The following is a 26115-nucleotide window of genomic DNA, read 5'->3' on the forward strand; positions in this document are numbered from 1 at the left end:
GTGCCATCTCCTACGGCAGGTTTGGACTAGGAAGTAGATTATTATTTATATATTATATATTAACTCTGAAGGAACATCCGAAACATATAGGCCTAAAACAAATAAATATTATTCGATGTTGGGTAGCCTACTGAAGGGACTTATAGTGACTGTGGATCTCCTGAGATTTCAAAGTTATAGGGCCTACCACTCTAAACATCTTTTTTTTTTCTCAGTCAAACATCTATTGTTTTTGGGTTGTTTTGTGTTAGTTCTTGTTGCCAATCTTGAAAAGTGCGTTTATCATTGTTTTTCTTCCAGCACGTAGAAGTTCACCAGGAGTTTTGTCAACTTCGGCTGACTTTCCCCCTTTTCAGGGCTTTCGCCGAAATAGGCTATTTTCAGACTGTGGTAAAACACAATTATTAATATATATAGGTTAGTGGGTAAAACAAATCTTCTAGTATGAAAATCATTTTAATTACGGATGTTGATGTTACGGAAGCAGATCGAGAATATATTTTCTAGATATATTTTTATAGATCTAGAGTCTAGAATAGATAGATCTAGATCTAGATCTTGAGTTTAGTTACGTTTCAAAAAAAAAAGTGTACGGATACAGATCTACATCATCTACTGTACATTTCATCATTATAGACATTTGAACACAATTTATTATTTAGTTTATTCCTCAACATAATTAAAGAATGCAGACAGCAAATTCTAGTGATCCAAAAAGACCTGCTAAAATAACGAGGTGAACTTAAAAATTGAATGAAATTAATTAATGAAATATAATTATAATAGCTAGATCTAGATAGATCTATTCAATATGAGGTGACTATGTGACCAGATCTAGAGTATTCTAGATTCTATAGTAACCGGGCAACTTACCTTTTAAGCCACTTAACTTATGACTTAAGGCCATTCAGCCAATTTAGGATTAGATTAGGACATTCAGGTCAATATTAATTATTATTCATGACAATATTATTATTAAGAATATAGAGTAGAGGAGGTTCTTATATTTTGAACATTTCATCAAATTCTCCTTCCTTGAACGCGTCACTTTGTTAATGTTGTTTGGAGCATTATGATTATCATTGATTATCAATATTGATATGGCATGGATTTGAGGATTCCATATTATTATTATTATATATATATATTTATCTGCCACATTATGAAGTTGCTCAAATCAGGAAAACAACTCTAAAACAATCCATTCCAAGAAAGAATAGAATTCCCTCTGTTGCTCTTTCTTGTTTTTTTATACAGAATTTTCAACTTTTTTTTTGGCCCAAACTTCATTGAGGATCTGTACTGAAGCACATGTTTTTAGTAAAGGCAATACTGACCTTTACATCATCTACCCTATAGATTGCAAGGTCTGAAAGGGGAACTTTACTCTTTCTTTATACTGGCTTCAGCAATCTCCTCCTGACTAGTAGTTAAAAATGTCTTATAAAGTTTTTAGTTGAAGGTAGACTTGCATGTTGTTTATTTCAGTTAATAAACCCCCAAGGTAGGTGAGAAAATTAAAAGACTGCATAGCAATAAACAATCCAACCACTTCACATATAGTAGAAGAGTTTTCATCTGTACCAGTTAATATCTCCAGTGTGTCTATAATTTTTTAAAATTGTATCTCTAACGTTCTTGGTGGCTTCTTTGGTTCTCCAGCTTGATTTAATCAAGCTAGAAGCAATGAATTCTTTCAGAGTCTTGATGTTTATTTATAAAATATAGTTGAAACCAGTGTACTGAACAATGAAGTAAAAAATATACCATCATAATTACATAGGGCGTAATTTATTATTTTTTTTGAAGGAACATTTGTAATTTAAAAGATAAGATTAGAAGATCTAGAAAGATTTTAGCTTATAAACTAAATTTAGTCTTATACTGTAAAGTTTCCCTTTTAGACCTTGCGATCCATGGGGCAGATGATATTAAGGTCATCTGTTTTTATGGCCAACGGTTAATGATCAGGGTTTCATGTGGCCAGCACAACAACAAACCACCTTTACTTTCCCCAACTTAAGTCATGTACCCATTAGAGTTGGGTGGACTCAGACTAATGACATAAATCTATTTATTTTTAAACATTTTTTTTTCTCAAGTAATAATCAAATAAATGATAATGTGTCATCAAAAACTTATAGTGTGGTTATTTCTTTATTATTTTTGTTTAACAAGATTCAAGGCACAGCCTAGTGGAGGCCCAGCAGATGATCCTACACCTGATTATATGAATCTTCTTGGAATGATTTTTAGTATGTGTGGACTTATGATGAAGGTAAGTTGATTTGGAAAATATTAGTAATTCTCTCAAGATAAGTATTTTTTTGAAACAATTAAAGATTAAAAAGTACAAAAAATAAATTTTGTCAGAGTTTTTTTTTTTTTTTGTGAAACTCATAAAGTCAAGTCATATTTCTTACATTTTTAAGTCATCTGCTATTTAATGACTAAGCCAAAGCTGAATTAGTAAACATAAAAACTACTGCACAAAAAAAAAAGGAATTACAATTTATTATTTTCAGAAGATTAAATTAATATTTATTTATCATTTCAGGTTACATTAATTTGCAATGACTGATCAAAGCCAATTGTATTTTTCAGCTTAAATGGTGTGCCTGGGTAGCTGTATATTGTTCATTTATTAGTTTTGCCAACTCCCGAACATCAGATGACACAAAACAAATGTTGAGTAGCTTTATGTAAGTAAATTTATACACCTAATTTTACATTTTAGTAAGGCATAGTACTTTTTTAGGTCTAACTCATAACTACTTTCTGCAGAGAATGGCAAATAGTTGGACCAATTTAGGCAGTCAGTTGTGTTGTCCTATCAGCAAATGTAAATTTAGAGAATGTACTAAATCTACCTGATAGATCATAAAGGAAACTTTTTTTAAAGGGGAATATTATTTAAGATATAAAAAAAAAAAAGTTAATGTTCCCCTTTAAAAAAAGTTTCCTTTATGATCTATCAGGTAGATTTAGTACATTCTCTAAATTTACATTTGCTGATAGGACAACACAACTGACTGCCTAAACTCTTATCAACAAATATCAAACTATCAATAAAATTATTCTAGTTGTTTATAAATTATTAAGAAATAGTAGTTTATGCCAAAAAGAGAGAACTCGTCTTTCTAAGGCCAGTTTGTCTATTTCTAAGACTATTTGATTACATCTGCTTTCCCACGTGCTTTCATTACTTTATGTAAATGATTAATTTTATTTTTTGTCTTTTATTCATTTAATTATATATTTTTCTAGGTTATCAATATCTGCCGTGGTGATGTCATATTTACAGAATCCTCAACCAATGCAACCTCCATGGTGAAGAAATGTATTCAGTTCTGTTAATGTGTATTTGTATAATGTACGTAATTAGATTTCATTGGCTGTTCTAAACAGTGTTATTTAACCAGACAGAAAATGTTTAGCATCATATTGATGCTGTTCATTCAAAAGAATCAACTCAAGGCTGTAGGTCAATTGTTATTGTAATGGAAGTAGTTTTCTATCATGAACTTTGTGACTTGAAAAAAAACATTTATTTGTATTAAATTTATTATGTGAACTAAAAGTTTTATGTTCTTCATTTGTTTGATGTCTACACAGCTTTAAAAAGAGAATTGTTTCTGGGAAGAAGGCTAAATGGTTTAAACAGTATAAAAATTTTTTTAACTCAAAGTTGGACGTTTCATTATGTTCCAACCAAGGTTCTCCTTTCCACATTTGTAAGGTTGAAGTAATATTTTGTACACATTCCAGTTCTCCTTTGTGCCCATCATTTCTGTCTTAACTGTATTCCTCAGCTGGCAACAAACTGATATCAAGAAGCTTTTTTATTTTATTATTATTACTGTTTGATTAATTTAAGTGAAATGATATTCTATAATGATAAAGTTGATCAAAATGATTTTATGAATTATAGGCTAAAAACATTTACAGTGTCAGGGTCTTCACAAGGTCTTATTATATGAACATATCAAGAATTTTCAGGATGGCAAATTTTTTTAAAAAATTAGCCTTTTAATTTAAAGACCATGTCATTTTAGGCTTCATCAAAGGTTCTTGTTAAAGCTTTATTTATTCAAAATGTGCAGGATGTAGTCTATCTAAATGTTTATTTTCATTTTCAAGTTTCTCTTAATACTTTCATCTACCTCCTTTGATTTCTTCATTTTCATAAATACTTGAGCCTCCAAAAGTTAGCAGCAATATCAAAATGTCTTTCTAAACTACAGAAAGATGATTTTATGATAATCTAAATGACTTTTCTCATAATGAAATAATTTTAAATTTAATTCCAAATGCCAAAACATAATATAATGATGGTATTTTGACGCTTTAGAAAATGCAATAATAATGCGGTAGGTGTATCATAAATTTTTTAAAGGACTTGATTACTCATGTCATAAACCACCAATCCAATATTTTTTTCGATAAATTACCTTATTTTTTTTTTTTTTTGCCTTTCATTAAAGTGTGATTAATTAATATATTAAAATCAGGAAAAGGTGTGTTTACAAAATTACACTTTATAATAAATAATGGTTCAATAATCTCTTTAATACTATTATTTATGACTAGATCTAAAAGAAAAAGGAAATAGTAAACAATGAATTAAAATAAGTAAACAATATTGGCATAAATAAAGTATGTACTGTAACATGAAAGTTTCAATTATCATAGCATTGAGTAACTAATCTAATATTTGTATGAAACTTTGTCAATTTAAAAAAAATGGAAATGAATGTAGGTCTAATTTTTCAAATACACATTTTTTTCCTACCGGGAACATGTATATAGATATATTAAAAGATAAGTCACAACCATCATTTTTCTAGTATGATTTCGTTGTTAATAAGGTTATCCTTTTTATTTTTTCAACTCAACACATAAAATTAATTTTGCAACAATCAAATTGTTTTTTCATGTTTTGGAATGAAACAAATATTAAGCAACAGTTTATGTATTTTGAAGTAGGAAAAGTAACTAAACATCGAATAGTTGACTATGATGGGTGCCATATCAAAAGATTGAAGAAAATAAAAAAATATTACTGTTTTGAAAATAAAACATTTATAGCATTTTTCTAGGTCAAAATCTTTAGTATTGACATTTAATAATTTCTGTTGTTTGAGTAGATAATATTACAATCTAATTGACATAACTTGCAACACATACAAAAGTTAGTTACATGTACCTTTTTCTTTGTAATGATAAATGGTAGTGAAGATAGAGAAAATAAAGTCTTAAGATCTATCAGGAAGATTAAGTGCAGTTAATTTTTTCTTATTATGCCTAATGAGGACAGCACAGCAGTTGACTGCCTAAACTCTCACCAACAAAAGATAATGAGCTATCAATTAAATAAATCTAGTCGGGGGATCTTTGTCTTTTTTCTTTCGCAAGCCTGCATCCATCATAACAAGGCAAGCCCTAGGCTGGAACCCCCAAGGAAAGAGGAGAAGGCCCAGGAATATATAGCTCCGCGATTTGGAAGCAGATACCAAGCAGATGGGCAAGACGTGGGGACAGTTGGAGAGACTCGCCCAGAACCGAGATGCCTGGAGGAAGGGACCACAGGCAGAGATGAAATGATGATGAGTTGGGGGATAACTCAAAAATGTCAACAAAATTCTACTTCTACAAATTCCCAGTAGTATTAGTATTTCATTTTCATTGTTAACTAACAGGGTAATCTTTACTTTATTTGATTAAAAAATACATGGAGATTGTTTTTCTTTTAACTTGATAACTTGTCTTTTTGTTTTTTGTAATCAAAATTAAATACAAAATGATTTTCAGACAGCACATTTTCACTCCATTTATTTTCATCCATGAATTCAGCTTGTAAAATACAACAAGCTCATTTAATACTGATTTTGTTTTTATTTCATCAATCGGGCATCCAATAATTCTACATGTGAAACAAATGAGATATGTGATTGCTATGCACTAAAAGGGATCAATAAAAGTATCACACATAGTTTTTAAAACACAAGAGATTTATGTACAAAAGAAAACAAAAGTATCCCACACAAATTATGAATTGATATCATATTTTAAAAAAAATGAAAAATATTTTTGAACTATTTCTCAAAGCTATGGAAATCAGAAAGGAAAAAAATACATGTATAAATTAAATATCACTTGGCTTTATTTTTATGACGATGTGTAAATAATGTGGCTGTGGAGGTTTGGATAAGTGACTAAACAAATAAATAAATGCTCTTAAGATTAAATTTAAAATGGTGATTGAGGTTGTGCTATGTTCTGTGGTAATTTACACTGTCATTCAGCTCTTCCCTTTCATTTTCATCGTCATGTTCTTCAACGTCATCATCACTCACAAACCTGTTATCAACTGCCATATTAGCAACTGGTAATTCAATGGAATCTGAATTACTAAATCTATTGTCCATTTCTTCACTTAAACCTAGTTCTATAATTTCTCTCTCCTCATCATCTTCTGTAGTTGTAGCAAACTCATCCGCTATTATTGTCCCATCACCTGATATAATGTAATGTTCGTCATAGTCTTCAAAATTGTCATCATAAAAGTTTTCACTGTCGGAATGTCCTTCGTGATCAGAAGTTTCATCATTTTCGTTCTCCTCATCAGATGGCACATAGCCATTGGCGAAGACTTGGCCAATGCTTTCTCCAGAGCTGTTGGGTGTAAGCCCTAACCTATTTTCACAGAGTTCGAGCCCAGAGCTTGGATGACTTCTGGAGACAAACCTGTTAAATGATTCATGTTCCCTGAGAGCGGACACAACATCTGGGGTATATGGGTATCTGGTCTCCTGGGCCAACGATGCACTTCTGGCATCCAAGGCAAGAGCATCATTTTGTGTTTGATCATTTACTCTGTTTAAAAGTGTTCTATTGAGATCTGATTGAGATTCAAATGTTGACAAAGGGCTGTTGAAATGATACTGAGAGAACTGGGAGACCCCTGCATTTGGATCATCCCTTGAGGACAAACCTCTCTGTAAAGAAAATTCTCTCAACAAATTATCAAACTGATAAACAAGATCAAATCTTTCAGCTGAAGATCTCTGGTTACTGTCAGAGCCAGATGGTGGTGGAGGGGATGAATTTGGCAAATTATCACCACGATCTCGTAAATCATCGATTTGCGGTTGTATGTGTAAAGGATTCCCACGCCGAATTGCATTGCTTCTTTCTAATCTGGCCCTAGAATAACTTGAAGGATCTCTTGGGTGATTCCTCTGCCACCTTGTGTCAGAAGATGTGCGGATGCGTTCTAAGCCTGGAGATGGAGGGCTAAGGTATGATGTTGAACTGAGATATGAGTTAGGTAAAAGTGGAACAATATTGAACAGGGGAGGGGAGGTTACATCTTGCTGTGAAGCTGTGTCAGCTCTGCCATCTCCTGCGCCAAGTTGGCCAGACTGAGAAGCCTCAAGGGTGGTTTCATCTTGGCTTACTATCAAAATATTGTTGACTGTGTCATCATAGCTGTGTTCCATTTCACACGATTCTGATCGCTCTTCTTCTTCCTCTGCTTCCTGAATGAAATTAAATAAAAATAATATAAATTAAATTTTTTTCAATAAAAACAAATACTCTAAAAAATTAAGTTTAATGAGGGGAAAAAAAGTAATTGACTTGCCTGAAATTGTTCATCATCATCTACCCATTCTCCAAGCTCCATGGCAATCCGTCTGTAACGAGACTCTCGGAGAACTCCTTTTGCTCTCAAAGTCTTTGGATGATCTGGGCCCATGATTTCTTCACTGAGACGAGCCCATTTTTTAAAATACTGATAAGATCTTTTGTAATCCTAGAACAAGAAGCATTTATTTATTTTTTTGTAGTTTCAGGAGAAAGAAAAGCAATATCAGAACATTAATACACTATGCAATAAAAAAACAACAACACATCAGGTATTACCTTATTATCTTCATATACAATGCCAATATTTATATACAGCCTTGATGTGAGTATGTGAAGCTCTCCATACATTTGCATACATAATTCCATTGCTTGATTGTAAAGCTGAACAAATACACAATCATAAAAATCATCAAAAATACATAAAAATTAAGGAAAAAAAAATGATATTACAAGATAAATAAAAATTACAAAGCTGGAACTTGCCTTTAATTGTTCCATACTTCCACGAGGTGCCAAGACACCTTTAGTCATTAAAGCTTCTGCATAATGGCCCATGTCATTTAGCTTAAAAAGAAAATCTCATTTTTACAACTGGGTATCTTTAATGGACAAAACAGACATAATTTCTATTGATTAAAGAGACTTATTCCATTGAAGATGATTTTCTTTAAAGACTAAAATAGTATCAAAGAAAAAAAAAATAAAAACCTCCATAAATATTTTCAATGCCCGATCAATGTACTTGTTGCCCTCAGTTACAGCATCAGGACCAGTCAGTTCAGAGCCACCACCGCATGCATCCCAGCTTTTCATGTTGAAAGCTAACCTCATCAAAGACATTCCTAGTTTAAACTGGAAAATAAAATATGATACACATGAGATTTATATGTACTCAATTCAAAGATGATCTATTTACCAATATATTCACCAATTATATACATAATGATCACAAGTTCAATATTTTTAATTCTACTACAATCATTATAAAATAATTTTAACTTATCACAACTCATCAAGAATTTGATTTCCATTAAAAACATTAATTTTTAAATAAAAACCCCCCAACTAAATGCTAATTTCCATTTCATTTACTATGTGCTAAAATATATTATAATAATAAAAAACATACTTTATGATAGGAGCCTGGCAAGCTTTTTCTAATATGTATTGACTTTTTAGCATAATGTATGGTCTTCCTTAGGTCTGGTAACTGGCTTCTTGATACAAAATCATTGAGCTTCAGTTTCTGAAACAGTTTACACATGACAATATTAGCAAACTGCATGTTTTATTTCTGAATATTTGTGCTTTAGCAAATAAAAAAAAAAAGTTAAATGCTTTACTTCATCATATATTTCTGACATCAGGGCATAAAGTTCCACCATTCTGTGAGGTCTAGCATCAAGTTCTTTTTCTTCAATTTTCATGGCAGTTTTCAAAAGCTCCAAAGCATCCTGATGTTTACCTGCTTGAATACTGAGGCAGACAAAAAAAAATAATTCATCACCGGCAAAATTATTTTTTTTATTATTGGGCAAAATTAATACACTTTAAAATAAACATTAGGAAATAATAAATGTACATACGTTACTCTGCAGACTTTTTCATATCTTAATGAGACAGCGGCTTCATTAGCTGAATCCGCCTCTTCAAAAACCTTAAGAGCAGCTTCATAGCTGGAGATCATTTCTGAGATAGGGCCAACCTTAGGTAAAAAAAAGGGGGACATTATATAAATCAAAATAAAACAAGAAATTGATATAAGGATTGCAAACCCCTTCTCATTCTCCCATGACATTTAAGTAGTTACTTTGAAATGTAGCTTTTGGCTCAAGCCAAAGAAATATTAAAAAAAACAACAACTACTAAAATGTATTTATTTAATAAGCTCAAGTAATAATATAAGTTTGAATTACTGAGTTAGACATAGACTGCATCAGCAAAGAATATAAATCCACTGGCTTCAGAAAATCATTTTAAAGAAAGAATATAGCTAACTGGAGAACAATAAAAAATGTTATTGATCACAAATAGAGATTATGACGTTCTCCCTTTCATTAAGATAAAGAAGGCAAAAATACATGATAAATTTGTTTGAGACTGATTATATAAAGAAAGAAAAATTAGCATTGAATGTAATTTAGAAAATCAATTACCTTTCGCCAATATGCCATCAATTGTGAGCTGTATTCTTCATGATATAATCTATCAAAAACACGCCAGTCACACAAACATTGAGCAAGGTGAAACTTATCATCTAAGCATGCCAGATGGTAAGGGTATTCTTCCACCATGCGAGTCACATCACTATGATAGCGAAAAAAGTCTGCCAGTTTTGAGTGCCAAAAGAAATATGTGCTGGATTTTTCTGCTTTGCCTGATGAGGTTTCATCTTCTAGAGTAACAGTTAAATATCTGTAAATAAATGTGAACTTAATTGAATATTTTAAATTTACTACCTACAGAATATGCATTATATTTAATTATAATATATTATATTTTTTAATTATCAGGAAACGTTTTTATCAGTTTTCAATATAACATTTTGTAACAGTAATGGGCCTATAAATTTTGATATGGTAAAATTAAGAATAACGAATATACAATAATGATCACCTCTTTCTAACAGCTTTACTCAGAGCTCTATGATAAAAGTCAAGTCTACCCTCTCTGCTATCTCCATAGGGACGAAGAAAAGGTTGAAGCGTCTGATAAACTGTCTTCCACTTCTCCTCATTTAACATTCCTTTCTCTTTGTTGCTATCTTTTTCTCTGCCTTCTGTTTCCTCTGTTAATGCATAACAATAAGAAATCAAGTAGTTTGCAGAATCATAGGCACTAAATCATGCTTCACTTTTTAAAGTTTTTTTTTTTGCAAAACTATATGATAGAAACATTACACTAGCTAAATAAAAAATGATTGAAATATTGACAGTTTCTACCTTTTTCTTCAAATGGTGAGGGTGGTTTTATGATAGTGTCATCAGCTAAAAGTTGTCTGAGTTCTGTCTCATTCAGACCTGCGGCAGAGGCTTCCAACAAACAAAGAGTGCCAACTAGAAGATCTCCTTGTTCCTCTGTTTCAAGCCTATGGAGTAACTCATCAAACAACCTAATGTAACAAGAAAAAGAATGTCTTAAATACATAATTCATCTCAAAGTCTTAATTATGCTGTTGTTTTTTTTAAAGATACTGATACTTGAACATTAAAAAAATATAATAGGACAATACCAAACATTATTTTTACAAGACCATGCAAACCCAGTTGCAACCTGGATATTTTGCCACATCTAATGTAGTCAAATAATACAAACATCAATAAAATATAATTAATGCGGATACATTTTGATTTTCTTCATTTTTTGGCCTTGAAATGTCAAAGCATTTTTCATGATAAAGATGTTTGTTTCAAACGAAATAAGATTCTAGGTCAAGCCAAACTAGGTAAATTTATGTAGATCATTTTGTTCCAGTCTAAATTGTTCAAAAACTTAGGTCAACACATTCATTCTGTAAATGATGTAGAGCTCTCTAGTCACTGGGTCTAAATATCAGTCATGTATTTTAAACATAAAAAGGTCAAATGAAAGTTTACAAAAGGATATGAACCAGCTTCTCTTTAGGATATAGTAAAGCCTGTAAGCTTAATCACTTAGCCATCTTGTGTAATATCCACTACTAAAATATAACTATGTAGAAAAAATGTTTGACCTACTCACATCAGCAGACTATCAGGTAGCTTGCTTATTTTTGTGGAGATGTTTACCTCACCTGCCACTAGCTTCAACTCCTGGCAGGCCAGTGTCAACCACAATGGGTTTTCTGACAGAGGTTTGTCCAGCAAACATCTCATTTGTTGAGTTGTCAGTTTTGTTTTACTGTGTTTGTACAAAATCTCTTCAACTATTCCCTGTGGAAAAGTTTTAAAAGGCTCAAAAGTGGTTTGATTCCCTATCTTTATCTTATTTTTTTTTTTTTTAGTTTTCTAACTATTTTGAACTTATGATAATATATTGCTGCTAAATATTTCTGTTTTAAAAAAAGGAAATTTTGTGATGACTAATACTTATTATTTTATAGACTTCTTTTGTACACTTTATTGTTCATTGTTAAAGTATTTACTTTTCAGTTGAGCACAAAGTCAAAAGGATAATAGATATAAACTATGAATTTTATTTCTGATTTAACTCAAATTGAATTCTATTTCCAGTGCCTAAAGGCAGCAAAGTAATTTCACACAGATACTGGAGAGAAAATACTATAGTGGAAGGCGCGGTGGCTGAGCTGTAAAGCGCTTGGTTTCCTCTGAGTCCACCAAGCTCTAATGTGTACCTGACATTAGTTGGGGAAAAGTAAAGGCAGTTGGTTGTTGTGCTGGCCACATGACACCCTTGTTAACTGTAGGCCACAGAAACAGATTACCTTTACATCATCTGACCACAATGTCTGAAAGTGGATACTTTTTTTTTTTTTACTTTATACCTAAAATCTAAAAAAATGTACTTTATATATTTATATACCTGCTTTGAATTATTGTCCAATGGAGTGACAAGAATCTCAGTTGGTTTAGTTTCTCTGCAGAATAATGCCTTATGAACTTCTGTATCTGTTACCATGGAGATGATGAGTCGAACCTGGGGAGCAAGTTTCCGTGGTACCCAGCTGATGATTCTAGCTCCATGCTCTTTGGTAAACTACGGTATATAAAAGAAAAATCTTTGCTAAATTTTTTTTTTTGACTTGGAAAAATTTTTTTTATAAAGCTTCAATAATATTATGCACTATAAACAATTTTTTTTCAGTAAATCTAATAAAAAGTATGTACTTGATCTGCCGCATCCAAAAATATTATGAGTGGGTCAGTATTCAAATTAGACAACATACTACAACACATCTGTGCTGCTGAGTCTAAATCTTTGGCACAATTGGAGTTCTGAAACAAATTTAATTAAGGTATATTTTTAACATAAACAAAACTGAATTTGATCTTCTTTTGTCCCATTACATTTATATGTACTAGTATAAATAAGAGAAAAAACAAAACACACTGAAATTAACATATTTGATGATAAAAGTTTATTAATGTGGCATGAATGTAGCTATGCCCCTTTTTCAGTTAACTGTCTCAATAATTATATCAATTAAAACATTTTTGTTTTAATTCAATAGTTGTAGGACTTTCTTCAATGACTGCCTGGTTGTGTGGTATACACTCTGGACTTTTGTCTCCATGTCTCCTGTTGGAGGCTAAAGAAACATCCTAAACATGTAAAACAAACAAAACAATATAATATGGACCAACCTTATTATCAAACTTATTTTTCACTTTATTTCTACTTTTGAATAAATGTATGTATATAACACTATTAAAACACAAGGTTGACCAGAATGTTCTAGATATCCTTGTAGTGACGTGGTAAATAAACAAGTCAATCTAGTACCTTTTTAGTCATCCCTGTTTCTCTCAATAATCTTTTTAGCATTTGTTCCAGTGATGTTGATCCAGGCACTGCCCCAACAAAATGATAAAACACTCTCCATTTGGTCACTTTATCACTGCAGACAAGGTAAAATTCTTTAGAACTAATAAGTTAAGACCTATAAATTGTTTATAGGGTAAGGATCCTAGGCCACATTGAAATAGAAAGGCAATGAAGAAGCTAAAGATGGGAGAAAGACTAAAAAATCCCTCTCTACCTAGTAGGAATGAAAAATGAAATAGAGTAGAATAACTGAGAAATGGACCAGCTCTTACCCAAAGTTCAAGAAAAATGATGCTAATTACAAGCTGTTCTGACATGACCAACATATAATATTTTGTTTTAGAACTGGACACAACAGAATGAGACAACACATGTTCTGGAAGCTAAAATTAGGGAAGAGTGAGATCAGCACTTGTGGAGCATCACTAGAGAATGTCAACCATGTCCTTCAAAGCTGCATACTCTATCAAAAGGCCCAAAAAAGGACACTGGCCCCAAAAAAACCCTACAGAACAAATACTATATGGAGAACTGCCAGATCTGGAAACCACTGCGCTGTTCATCGCAGATATAGGACAACTCATCTAAGCACTCCAATATATTAAAGAGAACGAAGAAGATTATAGGTTTGCTTTCTGAAAGATGAAGCTGTAGACTATCCTACTAAGATAATGGGCTGTCTGTTTCAGTATGTATAGATACTAATTGTAGCTTGTGAATAAATATAATATAAAGTATAAATCTTAAACTTTGGTTGGTACAAATTTATCCCTACAGTATTTTAAAAATAAATATTAAGTCATTATAAGTATGGCATTACAAAAACATGATGATTCCATTTTCACAGAGTAAAGAAAAAAATATTGTAAATCATAATTTAATTATCAGAAGATTTCTCTTGAGCTAAAATTGTTCTTATTAAAAAAAACAAGCAACAAAGTTTACAACAGTCAAGATTTAAGTGCAAATGATGAACTGGTTTATACCCAAATGCATTTAATTCTCCTTGCTCAATTTTGTTTAAAATTGTTTTCGCTGCCAGACAAATCACTGAGGTTTTACCAGAACCAGAAGCCCCAAGTAGTATCAATGGTATGTCTCTTTCTTCTTTCACTATATAATTTTCCATCTAAAAATAGATTTAAAAAATCAAACAAAACAAGTTACAAAAATGGATACTGACAAAGATGATTAGGAAACATTTCTGTATAGCAGAATTATCAAAATTTAATTCTACAAAAAAATCTATATCTAAAATCTAAGTGATAGTGATGTTTTCAGCAAGAGGGGATGTTAAAGGTTTGGATTCATAGTTTTACTTTAAAAAAATTATATTGTAAAGTTACATTACCTGCTGCACTAGATTATCTCTTCCTAAAACACATTTGCCCTTAGAATGTAAAAATTCTAAATGTGCCAACTTGGCATACTCATCAGGATGACTTGCTAGAGGTCTCTCTTCACCACAATAATCAAATGCAATTCTCTGCTGTACAAAATCTATAATCTAAAACAGAGTGTTAAAATTAAACACATAATAAAATGAAAAATAAATTTCTAAAATTAATAGCATTGTTTCTAAATAAAATAAAAAAAATATTTTACCTTTTGCTTGAAATCATCCGTAAATTTTAAAACTGGTCTCTTTCTGTAGTCCATACCTATATATTCAACTGTGTACGTAAGAACACGATGTGGCTAAAACAAAAGTTACATAATCCCTCTCAGACATAACAGAATTTGAGATTTTGACTTATATACCTAACTAAATATTTGGTCTTTAAAACTAATTTATAATTTAAATACTCTTTTAATTAAAAAAGATTTAAAAAGAAATTGATTACTTAAACCCAAAAACTAAACCCAAGAAATTAACTGCTTAATCAGCCTAGGGTGAAGCCAAATATCCTGGACATCATAGCCCCCTAACTAAATACTCTTCCTTAATCTGATAATTTTTCAAAGGTTAAAGTTTAATAAAGCGCTTGAAGAAAACTTCTAAAAATTAAGAACTTACAGGAAATTTTTGGGAAATTTTGTCATGGTCAGCGCATATTTTCTGAGATGCAGAACTACTTTGAGCAAAACACAATCTTTCTTCATCTGGCAGACTTAACATAAACGTATCATCTCTAATAAAATAAACAGCTGTAATAAAACCAAGATATAAATATTAGATCTAGTTAGTACAACTACCAGATAAGTCTATTAAAAATGAAAGTATGCATTTATATAATATATATAATATATATATATCCATTTTGACATTTGAAAAGGAAGCGATAGAGTCTTATTTTCACTGAAAGAAAAAATACTAAGGAAGAGTGAGATCTGCACTTGTGGAGCATCACTAGAGAATGCCAACCATGTCCTTCAAAGCTGCATACTCTATCAAGAAGCCTGAAAAATGACACTGGCCCCAAAACCCAATACAGAACAAATACTATAACACCTTTCTCACTCTTTTTACATAAGGAAACATGACAATAGAGAGGACTTGATAAGTATTAATTTGTTCTCATGTGACAGGATATTCCTTCCATCACCAGTCTATTATTCTTCTAGAACATTGGGGCACCACACATAATCTGTTGACCATCTCTCTCTGTTTCTCTTTTTTTTTGCCAGCTCTAGAAGCCTTCCATCAGCTAAAAACACATGGGGATCTAGGGAAATAAGCACCACCACCAATATCAGGCTCTTCAAAACAATTATTATTATGGAATATGAAACTTGAAAAAATTATGAAAAAACTTTCTAGACCAGGAATTCTAGTGCAAATATTTGAAGAATGTTTCTATCAAGTTAATAATAAGACAGTATACTCACAATTTAAATTATCTTCCTTAAAAGCAGATGACAAGAGCTCCAAATCTTCATAAAGAAGGCCATATGCTTCCTGGTAGTCCTCCACTATCTCTTCAGAGTAATCGCCCCATAGTGGTACCCATCCCAAAGATGAACTTAAATGAAATAAAATGGGTTTACGAATTTAATCACAGTAAATTATGTATAAAAAAATATCTATCCACCTCAATGAAATAAACAGGGTTGTGAATTCACCAAAGTAAATCATGTATAAAAACTATTTAATTAAATGAAATAAAATGAGGTTATGAAATTCATAAGGTTTCAATCACTGTAAACCACTGTAAACCATGTGTAAAAGCCAAGATATTCACAACAATTTAATGAAACTATAAAAATTAAAAAAAAAAAAAGAGCTATTATTTGCAATCTTTTCCTAAAGTTTAACTTATTAGCATAGCCACAGTAAGGTGAGAAGAAACAATATTTTTATAATAAAATTATACAGATACCATCATTTATTAAAAAATGTTTAGTTTCTACAATTAATTGTAATTAGACTTTGTACGTCTCAATCCCTTGAAATAGTCTACCTTGTAATATTGATAAAAATGGGCATGATGCTTGAGAAATAACAATTCTCTATGCTAGTCTGAAGCCTCTCTAGTTCTGCAACATTTCTTTGATCAGGATGCCGCCCACCCTAAAAACAATATTATATACACATAATAAACAATGTAATAAAAGAATACAGTGATATTAATTTAAAAAAAAAGGTTTTACTAGGTCAAGATAACAGAGAGAGAAGCCATATCAAACATATACAAACTGTAAGACTTAAGTTTATCTAAAGAAAAAAACACTTTTTCTGACAGGAAAGTGCGATAAATAATACATTGATAAAGGTTGTGTATGGTTTTAATTTACATATACGTTTAGTCTATAATGGTGGCCAACTTCCACCCTCTTTTGTCATATCTAACAGTTCAATCTTCTGTTTAATCATTTGCATCTTCCTAGTCTGTTTACTTTCATGGCCAAAACTCTGCTCAGAATGTTTATAAGGCATTTTGGGTATGTCTTTAAAATTGTTTTAAGTAAGAACATTTACAAATAATGCACACAAACACAGAGATAGTGGGGTGAAAGCTGGTAGGTATGTGAGAAGGATTCCTTACCCATTTGATGAAATTTTCCACCAGGCTGAGTTTCTTCTCATCGCACCATGACTTCAAAGCAGGAATGATCTAGAAATGGACAAAAAGAGCTATGTGTAGATCCGACAAAGTTGATCTAGATTCAGACTTCAAGATGTTTAAATTGATTAAAAAAAAAAGTCTACTCTGAATTTGTGGAAGATGATGTCATTATCATCTTATATAATCGAATTTGGTTTATCAAAGACATTTATTCCTCCAGTATTGAAACCTTCTTGTAAAATGAGTCACGTCCTTTTAAACAGGCCAACTAGTTATTAAACAAAAATGATGTGACCTCATTAACTGGATTTATATATACAATACATATATGAAAAATAAAACTCTTAAAAAAATATAATAATGTTAGACATTTCCAAAAATATTGTTCTTCTTCCTCTGAGATGAATTGAGCAATAATTTCCAGATCAAACAGCTCTCCATGTAGTTTTCTTTAAAGAGGCCTCTTGATAAAGTATGCAGCTTTGAGGAAATGGTTGGCATTCCCTTGTGACACTCCACAAGAGCAAATTTCAAAACAACTAATTTTCAGCTTGTTTCATTCTGCTGTGTCCGGTTCTGAGGTGAAAAATTATATGTTGGTCAATTCGAGACAGCTTGTAATAGGCATTTTTTTTTTTTCAATTTGGATGAGAGCTTGTCCATTTTTGGTTTATTCTACTCAAAATTAATTTCTTCATTTCTACTGGCTGGAAACTAATTTTCTATTGCTTATTCATTCTCCCATATTTCCAAAAATAAATTTAGTTTAATGATTAAGAACACAATCCTGATGCAGTCATTTTTTCATGGCTAATTCATATATTGACCTATAAGCATACTTTCTTTGAAAGAAGATTGACAATAAAGACCTGTGAACATCCAGTAAATACTCCATTCTACTATATTAGAAGCTAGAAGGTGCACAGATTGTTTTTTGTCCTTTTCTTGATAAATTTTATAGTTAAATAAATGAAAGAATGATCATGAAACACAATGTCAAAAAAGTAATGTAACTGTTACACAATCTACTGTTAGTTACCTCTTTGCGAAGAATATCTCTCTCCGCAAAAAATTCATCACTGAAGGAAGTTATAAATAGTTTGACCTGATTCTGCTGGGGTTGAGCTGCTTGCTTAGCTGAAGCGCATGCCATTTTAACAGCAGCTGTAAGGGAAGAAAAGATTACTTTTTTTTAACCTTTGAACTTACTGATTCATTTGACCTATAGTGTTTTAGCCAATAATAATAAAAACATTATTGCTAAAACTAATTATTTCTATTATCTGTTTAAAAAATGATCCATAATGAAGGCAAAAAAAAAAAAGAAAACACAATGTGTTAAGTTCAATATCAGATGATGATATTTATCTGATGACTGACCAGCATGAATATGGTATTTAAAAGATAAACACTCAAGTACCGGTATATCAAAACATTTTTATTACAATACAAATACATACCTTATCCTTTACATTCTCTTCTCTTCATTATCTGTTTTTACTGCTTAGCCCAAGACAACGTTTTCATAGGAAATAAAGTCATTTTCTTGAACCAGCCTCTTTTAATCAAGTGAAGGATAGGGACAGATTCCCAGAACTACCTGGTTTAAAGAAGACATTTTTTGTTTACAATTTTAAGCAAAATATTTTGTGGTCAACATTTTTTTTTATTGGTATTGTATGCCTATTGAAGACTGCTAATTGAAAGTATTGTTTACAGTAATCTTTAATGTCCGTAATCCATTATATATGTTATAAAACTCAGAGACTATAAGTGAATATAGATGACAGATATTGACAGAAAATACAGTAATACAGAAATATTGAAATATCTTATTTGAAGATTATTTAAAAGGGACACATCTAAGCTAAATGGCATCAAAATAAAAAAGAAAAGAAAGCTCTAGAAAATGGGACAGCAATGAGATTGCCAGTATACTATCAATGGAAACTTCACTTTAATGAGTAGCTTACTAATCAACTGTATGGTACTTAAGTTGTTTTTTTTTTCAGTAATTCATCTGCAATTATATCACAATTGCAGTCACTGAATGATAATAACACACACTTACCTCTATATTCTACATTGTGATGATTTACAACTTGTGGCGTTATCTATAAGTAATGGTCAATGCTCTCTTCTTAAAGCAACAACACACTTATGTGTCCTCAGAGGAAGACTTCAAAAAATTGTTTGAGTCTAAAAAATAAAAATTATAAGTATATATGACAAAATTTCAATGAATTATAGAAGCTAATGTAGAAAACAACATTATGTCATGTTCAAGAGCTAAGAGTTGTTTGATTTATAGTAATCTTGCTTTATACAACTCTTTTTCTTTGTACTATTGTCATGTATTAAACACTTGTTAATATAATATGTACTATTCTACTTCTCGATTGATTTTTCTAAATTTTTTTTCTGATTCAGGATTTTTGCTTTTAACATTGAAAGAAAGAATGAAAGGAAAAAAAAAAAGAAAATAGAAATTGTTATTAACGTTGACACTCTCTATATGAGTATCTTGAATGATTTCCCTTGACTAAGAGTGTGAATGTTGTAATGTTATGTCTCATGTGTGTTAAAGTTTGTAGATAAATTCACCCATGCATCTGACCTTAGAGCGTTGGTGTTGTTTATGATTATTAATTATAGTGTTTCTATTTAACAGTGGATCCTATCGCTGTAGTAATTCAGTTGTGCTGCAGTCTATGTATGTGATACCTAGGATCTTTCTGCAGCATCTCAATTACATTGCTAGAATCCTACTCTTTAGTTCTGTAGTCAGCATCCAAGATACGCAAGCATATAAGAATAAAGCCAAGACCAGGGGGTGCAATTATTTAGATTTTAATGTCAAGGGCTATGCAAATGCTGCTGTGGGCTGTGCAATTCTGGCTAGTAGTTCAGGTTTGGTTCCTTTGTGAGAGACAATAACTCCAAGGTATTTAAAACTACTGACACTTGCCAGCTTTTCACCTCCAATACTGATGGCTATTGGTCAAAATTTGTGTTTTTTTGGCATCACCAAGCCAGCCAGCTATTCTTCTGTTCCTACCAGACAATCTATGTCATCCGCGAAGCGCAAGTTAGTAATTCTTCTGCCTCCAATGCTTAAAGCATCTCCATAGCCCTCGAGAGCATCTTCCATTATCCTTTCAAGGAAGATGTTGAAAAGGGTAAAAGTAGGCAGCCTTAACTGATTCTAACTGTGGTTTTAAACCAATTCCCAATATCATTTTTGAAGTACACTGCACTAGTGATCTGCTTATAGAGGTTCTGGATTACTTTTGTTACGTTTTTATTTATATTCTCGAAAAGAGTGCCCCATGCCATACTCTGACAAAAGCTTTCTTGAAATCAATAAAGACATGAAAAAGATTCAAATAGTGTTGAAAGTATTTCTCTCAGAGTATCCTGAGGTTTAGGATTTGTTCTGTTGTGCTGCAACCTTGTCTTAAACCTGCTTTTCCTTTTGATATATAATTTTGCCTTTAAATATTAGTCTTAATCAGTTAAATATAATTTGTGACAGGACTTTGCTGGGATAACTTATGAGGCTGATGGTGTTAGTTTTGACAGAGTTGTAAATTGCTTCCATTGGAAGAGTGATGATTAGTGATTGGGTCCAGGGCTTCAAGGGCCATTGTCCTGTCATATATAATCTAAAAAAAATCTTTGTATGTTAGAAAAACACACACACAGTAACTAGTGACTGACACTACTGGCACTGAGTGAATTTTACTTTTGTCACTTTTAAGTAGCCACTAGTAAAGAAAATAAAAGTATCCTCTATGAGTAGGACTCTAGATCTATAGTATACATCTATAATATAAAATAAATATACATCTATAATATAAAATAAATGTATGATAGATCTAGAGTAGAGTCTATACTAGTACTATGTAACACAGAGTTGTCTAAGTCTAATTAACTTATAGACCCTGTGGCGGCTATGGTACTATTGTAGTACTTAATAAGTACTCATCATTTTAGTAGAGACTACTCACTAGAGAAGAGAAATAGAATCTATATCTAGTTTAGAATATAGAGTCTAGAGCAGTGTTTCTCAAACTGTGTGCCGCCGAAGATTTGCAGATGTGCCGCTGGAGTTTTCAGAACGCCATACGTGCAGCGTTACACAGGTCTACCTAATATTAAATGTTTATTTTACGTTGCGACATCACCACTTGTAACGTCCAGTAATAGTAGTCCGCACTCTCCCATTTTCTCTGCCCTGCAAAATCGAATCACTCTATTTTGACGGAAAGGGGTGTTAGCCATTCAGGTTATGAAATTTTCCACTATACTTATATTATTACAATGACTAAAATATACGCCGCCTAAGCAGACGCACAGCAATTTTCGAATTAGTAACGATAATAATAAATGATGCGTTTCATGTAAATTTTTAGGTGTATGCTAATTAGAACAAGTTATCACTAAGCGTTATTCATTGTTATCCATGGAGAAATACATTAGCAAGAATGAAACTGCGAAAGCGTTAAATGAAAAGCAAGGAACCAAACCAAGGTACAAAGAAGATTACATCGGAAATGATTTCATATCTTCTGGACCTGAAGATTCTCCAATGTCATTCCATATGATCTGCAATGCAACTCTATCGAATGAGGCGCTTGTTCCAAGCAAATTGAAGAGACACTTGGAAACTAAACATCCAGCAGTAAAAGCGCAACCGAAGGAATACTTTGAAAACATCAGGGCTCAACAAAATAAACAAGTTAAGAAACTTACGAACTACCCAAAGCTGCCAGAAAAGGGATTGATTGCAAGTTATAAGGTTGCTCAGTTATTAGCAAAGCGCAAGAATGCCCACACAGAGACTGAATCAGTCATTGCACCAGCTTTAGCAATAGTTGTTGAAACTATTCTAGGACCCGATGCCGCCGAAAAAATTAAGAAAGTTCCTATGTCAAATGATACTATCTCGCGCAGAATTGAAGACTTATCGTCAGATCTACAAGATCAAATCTTCGAACACTTCGACATGACTGACTACTGTGGTCTCTTCAAGTTGATGAATCCACTGACGTTAGCGGCAAAGCCCAGCTGCTAGCTTTTATTCGATTCCTAAAGGATGAAAAATTTGTCAACAAATTCTTATTTTGCAAAGACTTACAAACTATAACCAAAGGCGAAGATATTTTCAATGTGATGAATGAAAACATTTTGCTCTTCAAACTACAGTGGAAAAACTGTGTCAGCGTTTGCACCAATGGCTGTTCTTCCATGCAGGGATTCGTCACTCTTGTGCGTCAAGAAAATCCAAATGTATTAGTTGTTCAGTGCATGATCCACAGAGAAGCTCTTGCCTTCAAGTCTTTGCCGAAAGATTTGATGTCTGTTCTGGACCAAGTGATTGAAGTTGTAAACTTCATCAAATCTCGACCGCTTGCATCCCAACTTTTCTCTCAGCTCTGTTAAGCAATGGATTCAGACTACAAATGTCTCCTGTATCACAACAACGTTCGTTGGCTCTCCAGGGGGGAAAGTGTTAAAGCGTGTCGTCCAACTCAAGGCCGAGCTGATTTCATTCTTGGAGGCTAAAAAAAAAAGACTTTGGATTTTCTATTTTTGGATTTTCTATTCATGACAAGATCAGGTGGTTAAGGTGACATTTCTCTCTGATTTATTTGACAAATAAAATTTAAGGACCATCAGAAAACATCATCACTGCATCCTCAAAACTGAAGTCATTTGGTGAAAAATTGTCTTTGAGGCAAAGTAAGAACTCGAAAGGAGTCTTCGACTGCTTTCCTACTTACAATGAATGTGCTTCAACTAAAGAAATCACCCCCATCCCCCCCGAAATTCTGTATTCTTTGACAGACCTGCAGTCAGCATTCAGCATTACTTCCCAACTGTTGGAAGTCTTGAATATGGATGGGTTAGCTCTCCATTTGGAAACAATGAAGCTACAAATCTTACAACTGAAGAAGAAGAGCAGCTCATTGATTTAAAAAATGATGCAGTTCTTAAGTTAAATTTTGTGAAAGAGAGTCTATTCATGTTTTGGATTTCAATCAATAAGTTATATCCTGCAATCAGTTTATATTTCATGGTTTTGTGAATTTGGATTTTCAGTACTGATTGAAATCAAGTCTAAGAAAAGAGAGAGACTTCTTACAATAGACGATGAAATGCGAGTTTGTCTATCCACTTTAGAGCCTCGATTAGATCGCATTTTCTCTCAAAAACAAGCACACCTTCCATATCGAATGTAATAGTAAGTAATACTTAAAAACAAGTCAAATAATTTATCATTTTATTATAAAACAACTGTTGCTTTTCGTGGTGTGCCGCAAAATTTTTGTAGTTTTTTTACTTTGCCGGCAGACAAAAAAGTTTGAGAAACACTGGTCTAGAGTAGCTGAGAGTTGTCTTGTATCATTATTTATCAAATTCAATGTATGTAAGTTGTAGAGTCTATGAGTGTATATTGATACTATGATTAATGATAGTTATGATACGATAGTGTCGATAGTATCTAATCAATCTAATGATCTAATCTAAGTTAAGTATCATTCATAGTAATCATACTATCAGTAACTAAAACTATCATAATTGACATGATAATCATGATTCAATTGATTAATAAAAAAATGATAATTATACTATCATAACTATCAGTAATCAATACTATGACTGTAATGACAGTATCCTGCGTATCATTACTATCATAATCTTATAAGTATAGTACTGTATCATAATGATAATTACTCTTACAGTCTTACTGTATACTTCTTGATTTACATTTAATGAGATTATCGGAAATTTTGACAACTAAATTTAGAATAATTACATTTAGCTAGATGTAGATCTATAGTCTACTTTAAATATGCAAATCGTTTTGCAGATCAGATTGTAGATATAGAATCTAGATCTTTCATATCTATGAGTATGAACTGAGGCGACTGAGCGAAAATGATGCGAAAGTACGATAGATAAACTCCCCCAAAATCAAATAAACATACACATTTATAAACTGATGATAAGTGAAATATAAAAACATTCACCGTCTAGATTTAGTCTAGAAAGTATAGATATATAGTCCTGTATAGTCATAGTGTATAGATCTTAGATCTAGATATATGTCTAGATCTGTCTAATCTAATTTAGATATTGCTGAATTTTGTTTTTTTAATTGTATATTATAGATCTATATGTTGGACAGATAATTATTAGGACTTTATAAACACTTTTCGAAAATGAATTTGTATTATTTCATTCGCTAATGTACTTTTTTCCCCCCCATCTTACTTTTTAAATCTAAACCAAAATAGATTGCAACTAATCTAATAAAGTAAACATGGCCTCCTCCGGTGGAACAAGAGCTTTTGCTCAAAAGTTAAGCAAGTAAGAATCATTAAGAATGTCTTATCTAGAAATCTAGAATTGAAGTTATATAGATCTCGTTAGAGTGACTAGACTAGATATATTATTATTATATAGATTTATTCTTCTATAGATCAAGTTAATAATTAATAATAGTTATAGTCATAGTCATAATGAATGATAATTATTAAATCATAATGACAGATACTCATACTGAGATAGATCTAATAACTGAGATAATGTTACTAATTGTTACTTAAACTTTTACTTTTTTAAGTCTTACTCTTAACTTCAGTTAGAGGAGGCTCTTATAGTTTGAACACCCCATCGGATTCTCCTTTCTAAAATGGTCGCTTTTTTTTGTTTGTAATTCATTTGTTTTTATGTTTGGAGCTAAAATCGACGATTCGGGACTGAGCATGTCCAATTTTAGATAAGTTCTGGTAATTTTGTTCCGTTTTTCCAAAGCAGATGGCAGTTATTTAGATTCTCGGTAACCATGTATGTTAAGCTGTTGTTTTAACCTCCCCCGGCAATTCATACCCATATAAGGGATGAAGGCTATATCATGAGCCTGTTTGATCGTAGGCTGATGGGCATATCAAAATAAGCTTCCAAACATCTTTAGAAAGACATTCCAATCACATTTATACCGTTAGCTGTTAAATAAAATTAAAAAAGGGGGTGTCCAAACAAATAATAATGAATTCAGCTCATTCTCCTTTTTGAACACAGCAAAATCGTATTAAGAAATATTATTGGGATTAATAAATCTATGATTTTTTCAATGAATAAACATGACCTAGATAGAGATATCTAGAATATATAACTTATGAATGAAAGAAAAAGTGTGGGCTGCTAATTTGAAGCCAGAGACCATGCCCATTGCATGTGATCACGCAAGATAAGCTGGCGGTAAGGAGAGGTATACACTCAGCGAGTAGTGTCACAAACTATCCAACAGGCAGTGGAGGGAAGTGGGAGAGAGTCATGAAAAGAATTATAAGCATCTATGGGAGGGAGGGGATGTTAAGGTGTCACAAAACGAACATCCAAATTATGAAAACAAGAAGAGGGTCCTTGGATGGGAGTTAAAAGAAAGACAGAGAGAAAATACAAGTAGCCTAGTAGAAAATATCATGTTTATTAAATTAAAATAATTAATTTATAGCTCTATAATCTATATAAATTTATTTCTGTCTGTTTCTACACATATATATAAAGAGAGAAATAGAGAGAGTATATGAGGAAATAGACTATAAATACATATTGCAAAATTGAATCTACTTCTTTTACTACAATCTAAATAATTTTTAAGTAACACCAATATAATTTATTAGCAATTACATAGTGGTGTTCAACACTGGTGCTCACTGTTCAACTAAAGGAGAAAGCCCAAAAACTGCGTTTAAAATAGGAGCATGAAGTGACCTAATGTATTTTAAAATAAAATCTTGACTATGGGTGGTAATACATAGGAACACAGCTATTTTTATAGTCCTGTAGTTGCAGAATAAGAATCTGCTTTCAGTTTTTTTGTAAGTTAAACCTTCACCAAATAAAAAAATAAAATAAAAAATTGACCTAGTTCCAGAAAGTCGGTGTTCAGTGTTAAGGC

At 31.9% G+C, this 26115-nt stretch overlaps 3 protein-coding genes across 13 annotated transcripts in view; 2 read left to right on the forward strand and 1 right to left on the reverse strand.

Annotated features, from left to right (window-relative positions):
* Positions 1-474: 474 nt before the first annotated feature.
* On the forward strand, positions 475-3580 carry LOC106064840 (PAT complex subunit Asterix-like). Its single transcript, XM_013223467.2, has 4 exons — positions 475-736; positions 2179-2278; positions 2605-2702; positions 3268-3580. Exons 1-4 carry the CDS (start codon positions 687-689, stop codon positions 3332-3334), a joined length of 315 nt encoding a protein of 104 aa, XP_013078921.1. The 5' UTR covers positions 475-686; the 3' UTR covers positions 3335-3580.
* A 974-nt stretch (positions 3581-4554) lies between these two features.
* Positions 4555-24135, reverse strand: LOC106064807 (uncharacterized). 5 transcript variants are annotated; one of them, XM_056029446.1, is made up of 26 exons: positions 23965-24135; positions 19213-19340; positions 18602-18737; positions 18181-18305; positions 17121-17189; positions 16536-16645; positions 15964-16097; positions 15152-15282; positions 14740-14832; positions 14486-14641; positions 14121-14263; positions 13093-13207; positions 12477-12584; positions 12172-12345; positions 11371-11561; positions 10593-10762; positions 10267-10438; positions 9807-10065; positions 9237-9355; positions 8994-9126; positions 8780-8896; positions 8359-8502; positions 8134-8214; positions 7927-8031; positions 7646-7816; positions 4555-7541 (listed from the first exon to the last, which is right to left on the reverse strand). In XM_056029446.1, the coding sequence occupies exons 4-26, from the start codon at positions 18292-18294 to the stop codon at positions 6273-6275; spliced, it is 4278 nt and encodes a 1425-aa protein (XP_055885421.1). In that variant the 5' UTR covers positions 18295-18305; positions 18602-18737; positions 19213-19340; positions 23965-24135; the 3' UTR covers positions 4555-6272. The 5 variants fall into 5 exon arrangements, with proteins under 5 accessions (XP_055885421.1, XP_013078887.2, XP_055885418.1 ...); XM_013223433.2 differs by having other exon boundaries at positions 18602-18741; XM_056029443.1 differs by lacking the exon at positions 23965-24135 and adding an exon at positions 23897-23915 and having other exon boundaries at positions 18602-18741.
* A 252-nt stretch (positions 24136-24387) lies between these two features.
* LOC106074162 (dedicator of cytokinesis protein 7-like) overlaps positions 24388-26115 on the forward strand; it is a 49358-nt gene continuing 47630 nt past the window's right edge. For all 7 annotated transcript variants that reach the window (XM_056028557.1, XM_056028558.1, XM_056028561.1 and 4 more), the window contains exon 1: positions 24388-24518. In XM_056028557.1, coding sequence (XP_055884532.1) covers positions 24472-24518 — 47 coding nt within the window. In that variant the 5' untranslated portion in view covers positions 24388-24471. The remainder of the gene's footprint in view (positions 24519-26115) is intronic.

Source organism: Biomphalaria glabrata, chromosome 5, assembly GCF_947242115.1.
Source record: "Biomphalaria glabrata chromosome 5, xgBioGlab47.1, whole genome shotgun sequence".
NCBI lineage: Eukaryota > Metazoa > Mollusca > Gastropoda > Planorbidae > Biomphalaria > Biomphalaria glabrata.

Bases quoted from the DNA above. Each gene is read 5' to 3' on its own strand.
- LOC106064807 (XM_056029446.1), bottom strand. From the start codon at position 18,294: ATGGCATGCGCTTCAGCTAAGCAAGCAGCTCAACCCCAGCAGAATCAG. The intron at 12,346-12,476 runs GTACATACTTTT...TATATACCGTAG, and splicing joins TTTTGGATGCGGCAGATCAA to TTTACCAAAGAGCATGGAGC. The intron at 11,562-12,171 runs GTATATAAATAT...ACTTTTCCACAG, and splicing joins TGGACAATAATTCAAAGCAG to GGAATAGTTGAAGAGATTTT.
- LOC106064840 (XM_013223467.2), top strand. From the start codon at position 687: ATGCAGACAGCAAATTCTAGTGATCCAAAAAGACCTGCTAAAATAACG. The intron at 737-2,178 runs GTGAACTTAAAA...TTGTTTAACAAG, and splicing joins AGACCTGCTAAAATAACGAG to ATTCAAGGCACAGCCTAGTG. The intron at 2,703-3,267 runs GTAAGTAAATTT...ATATTTTTCTAG, and splicing joins CAAATGTTGAGTAGCTTTAT to GTTATCAATATCTGCCGTGG.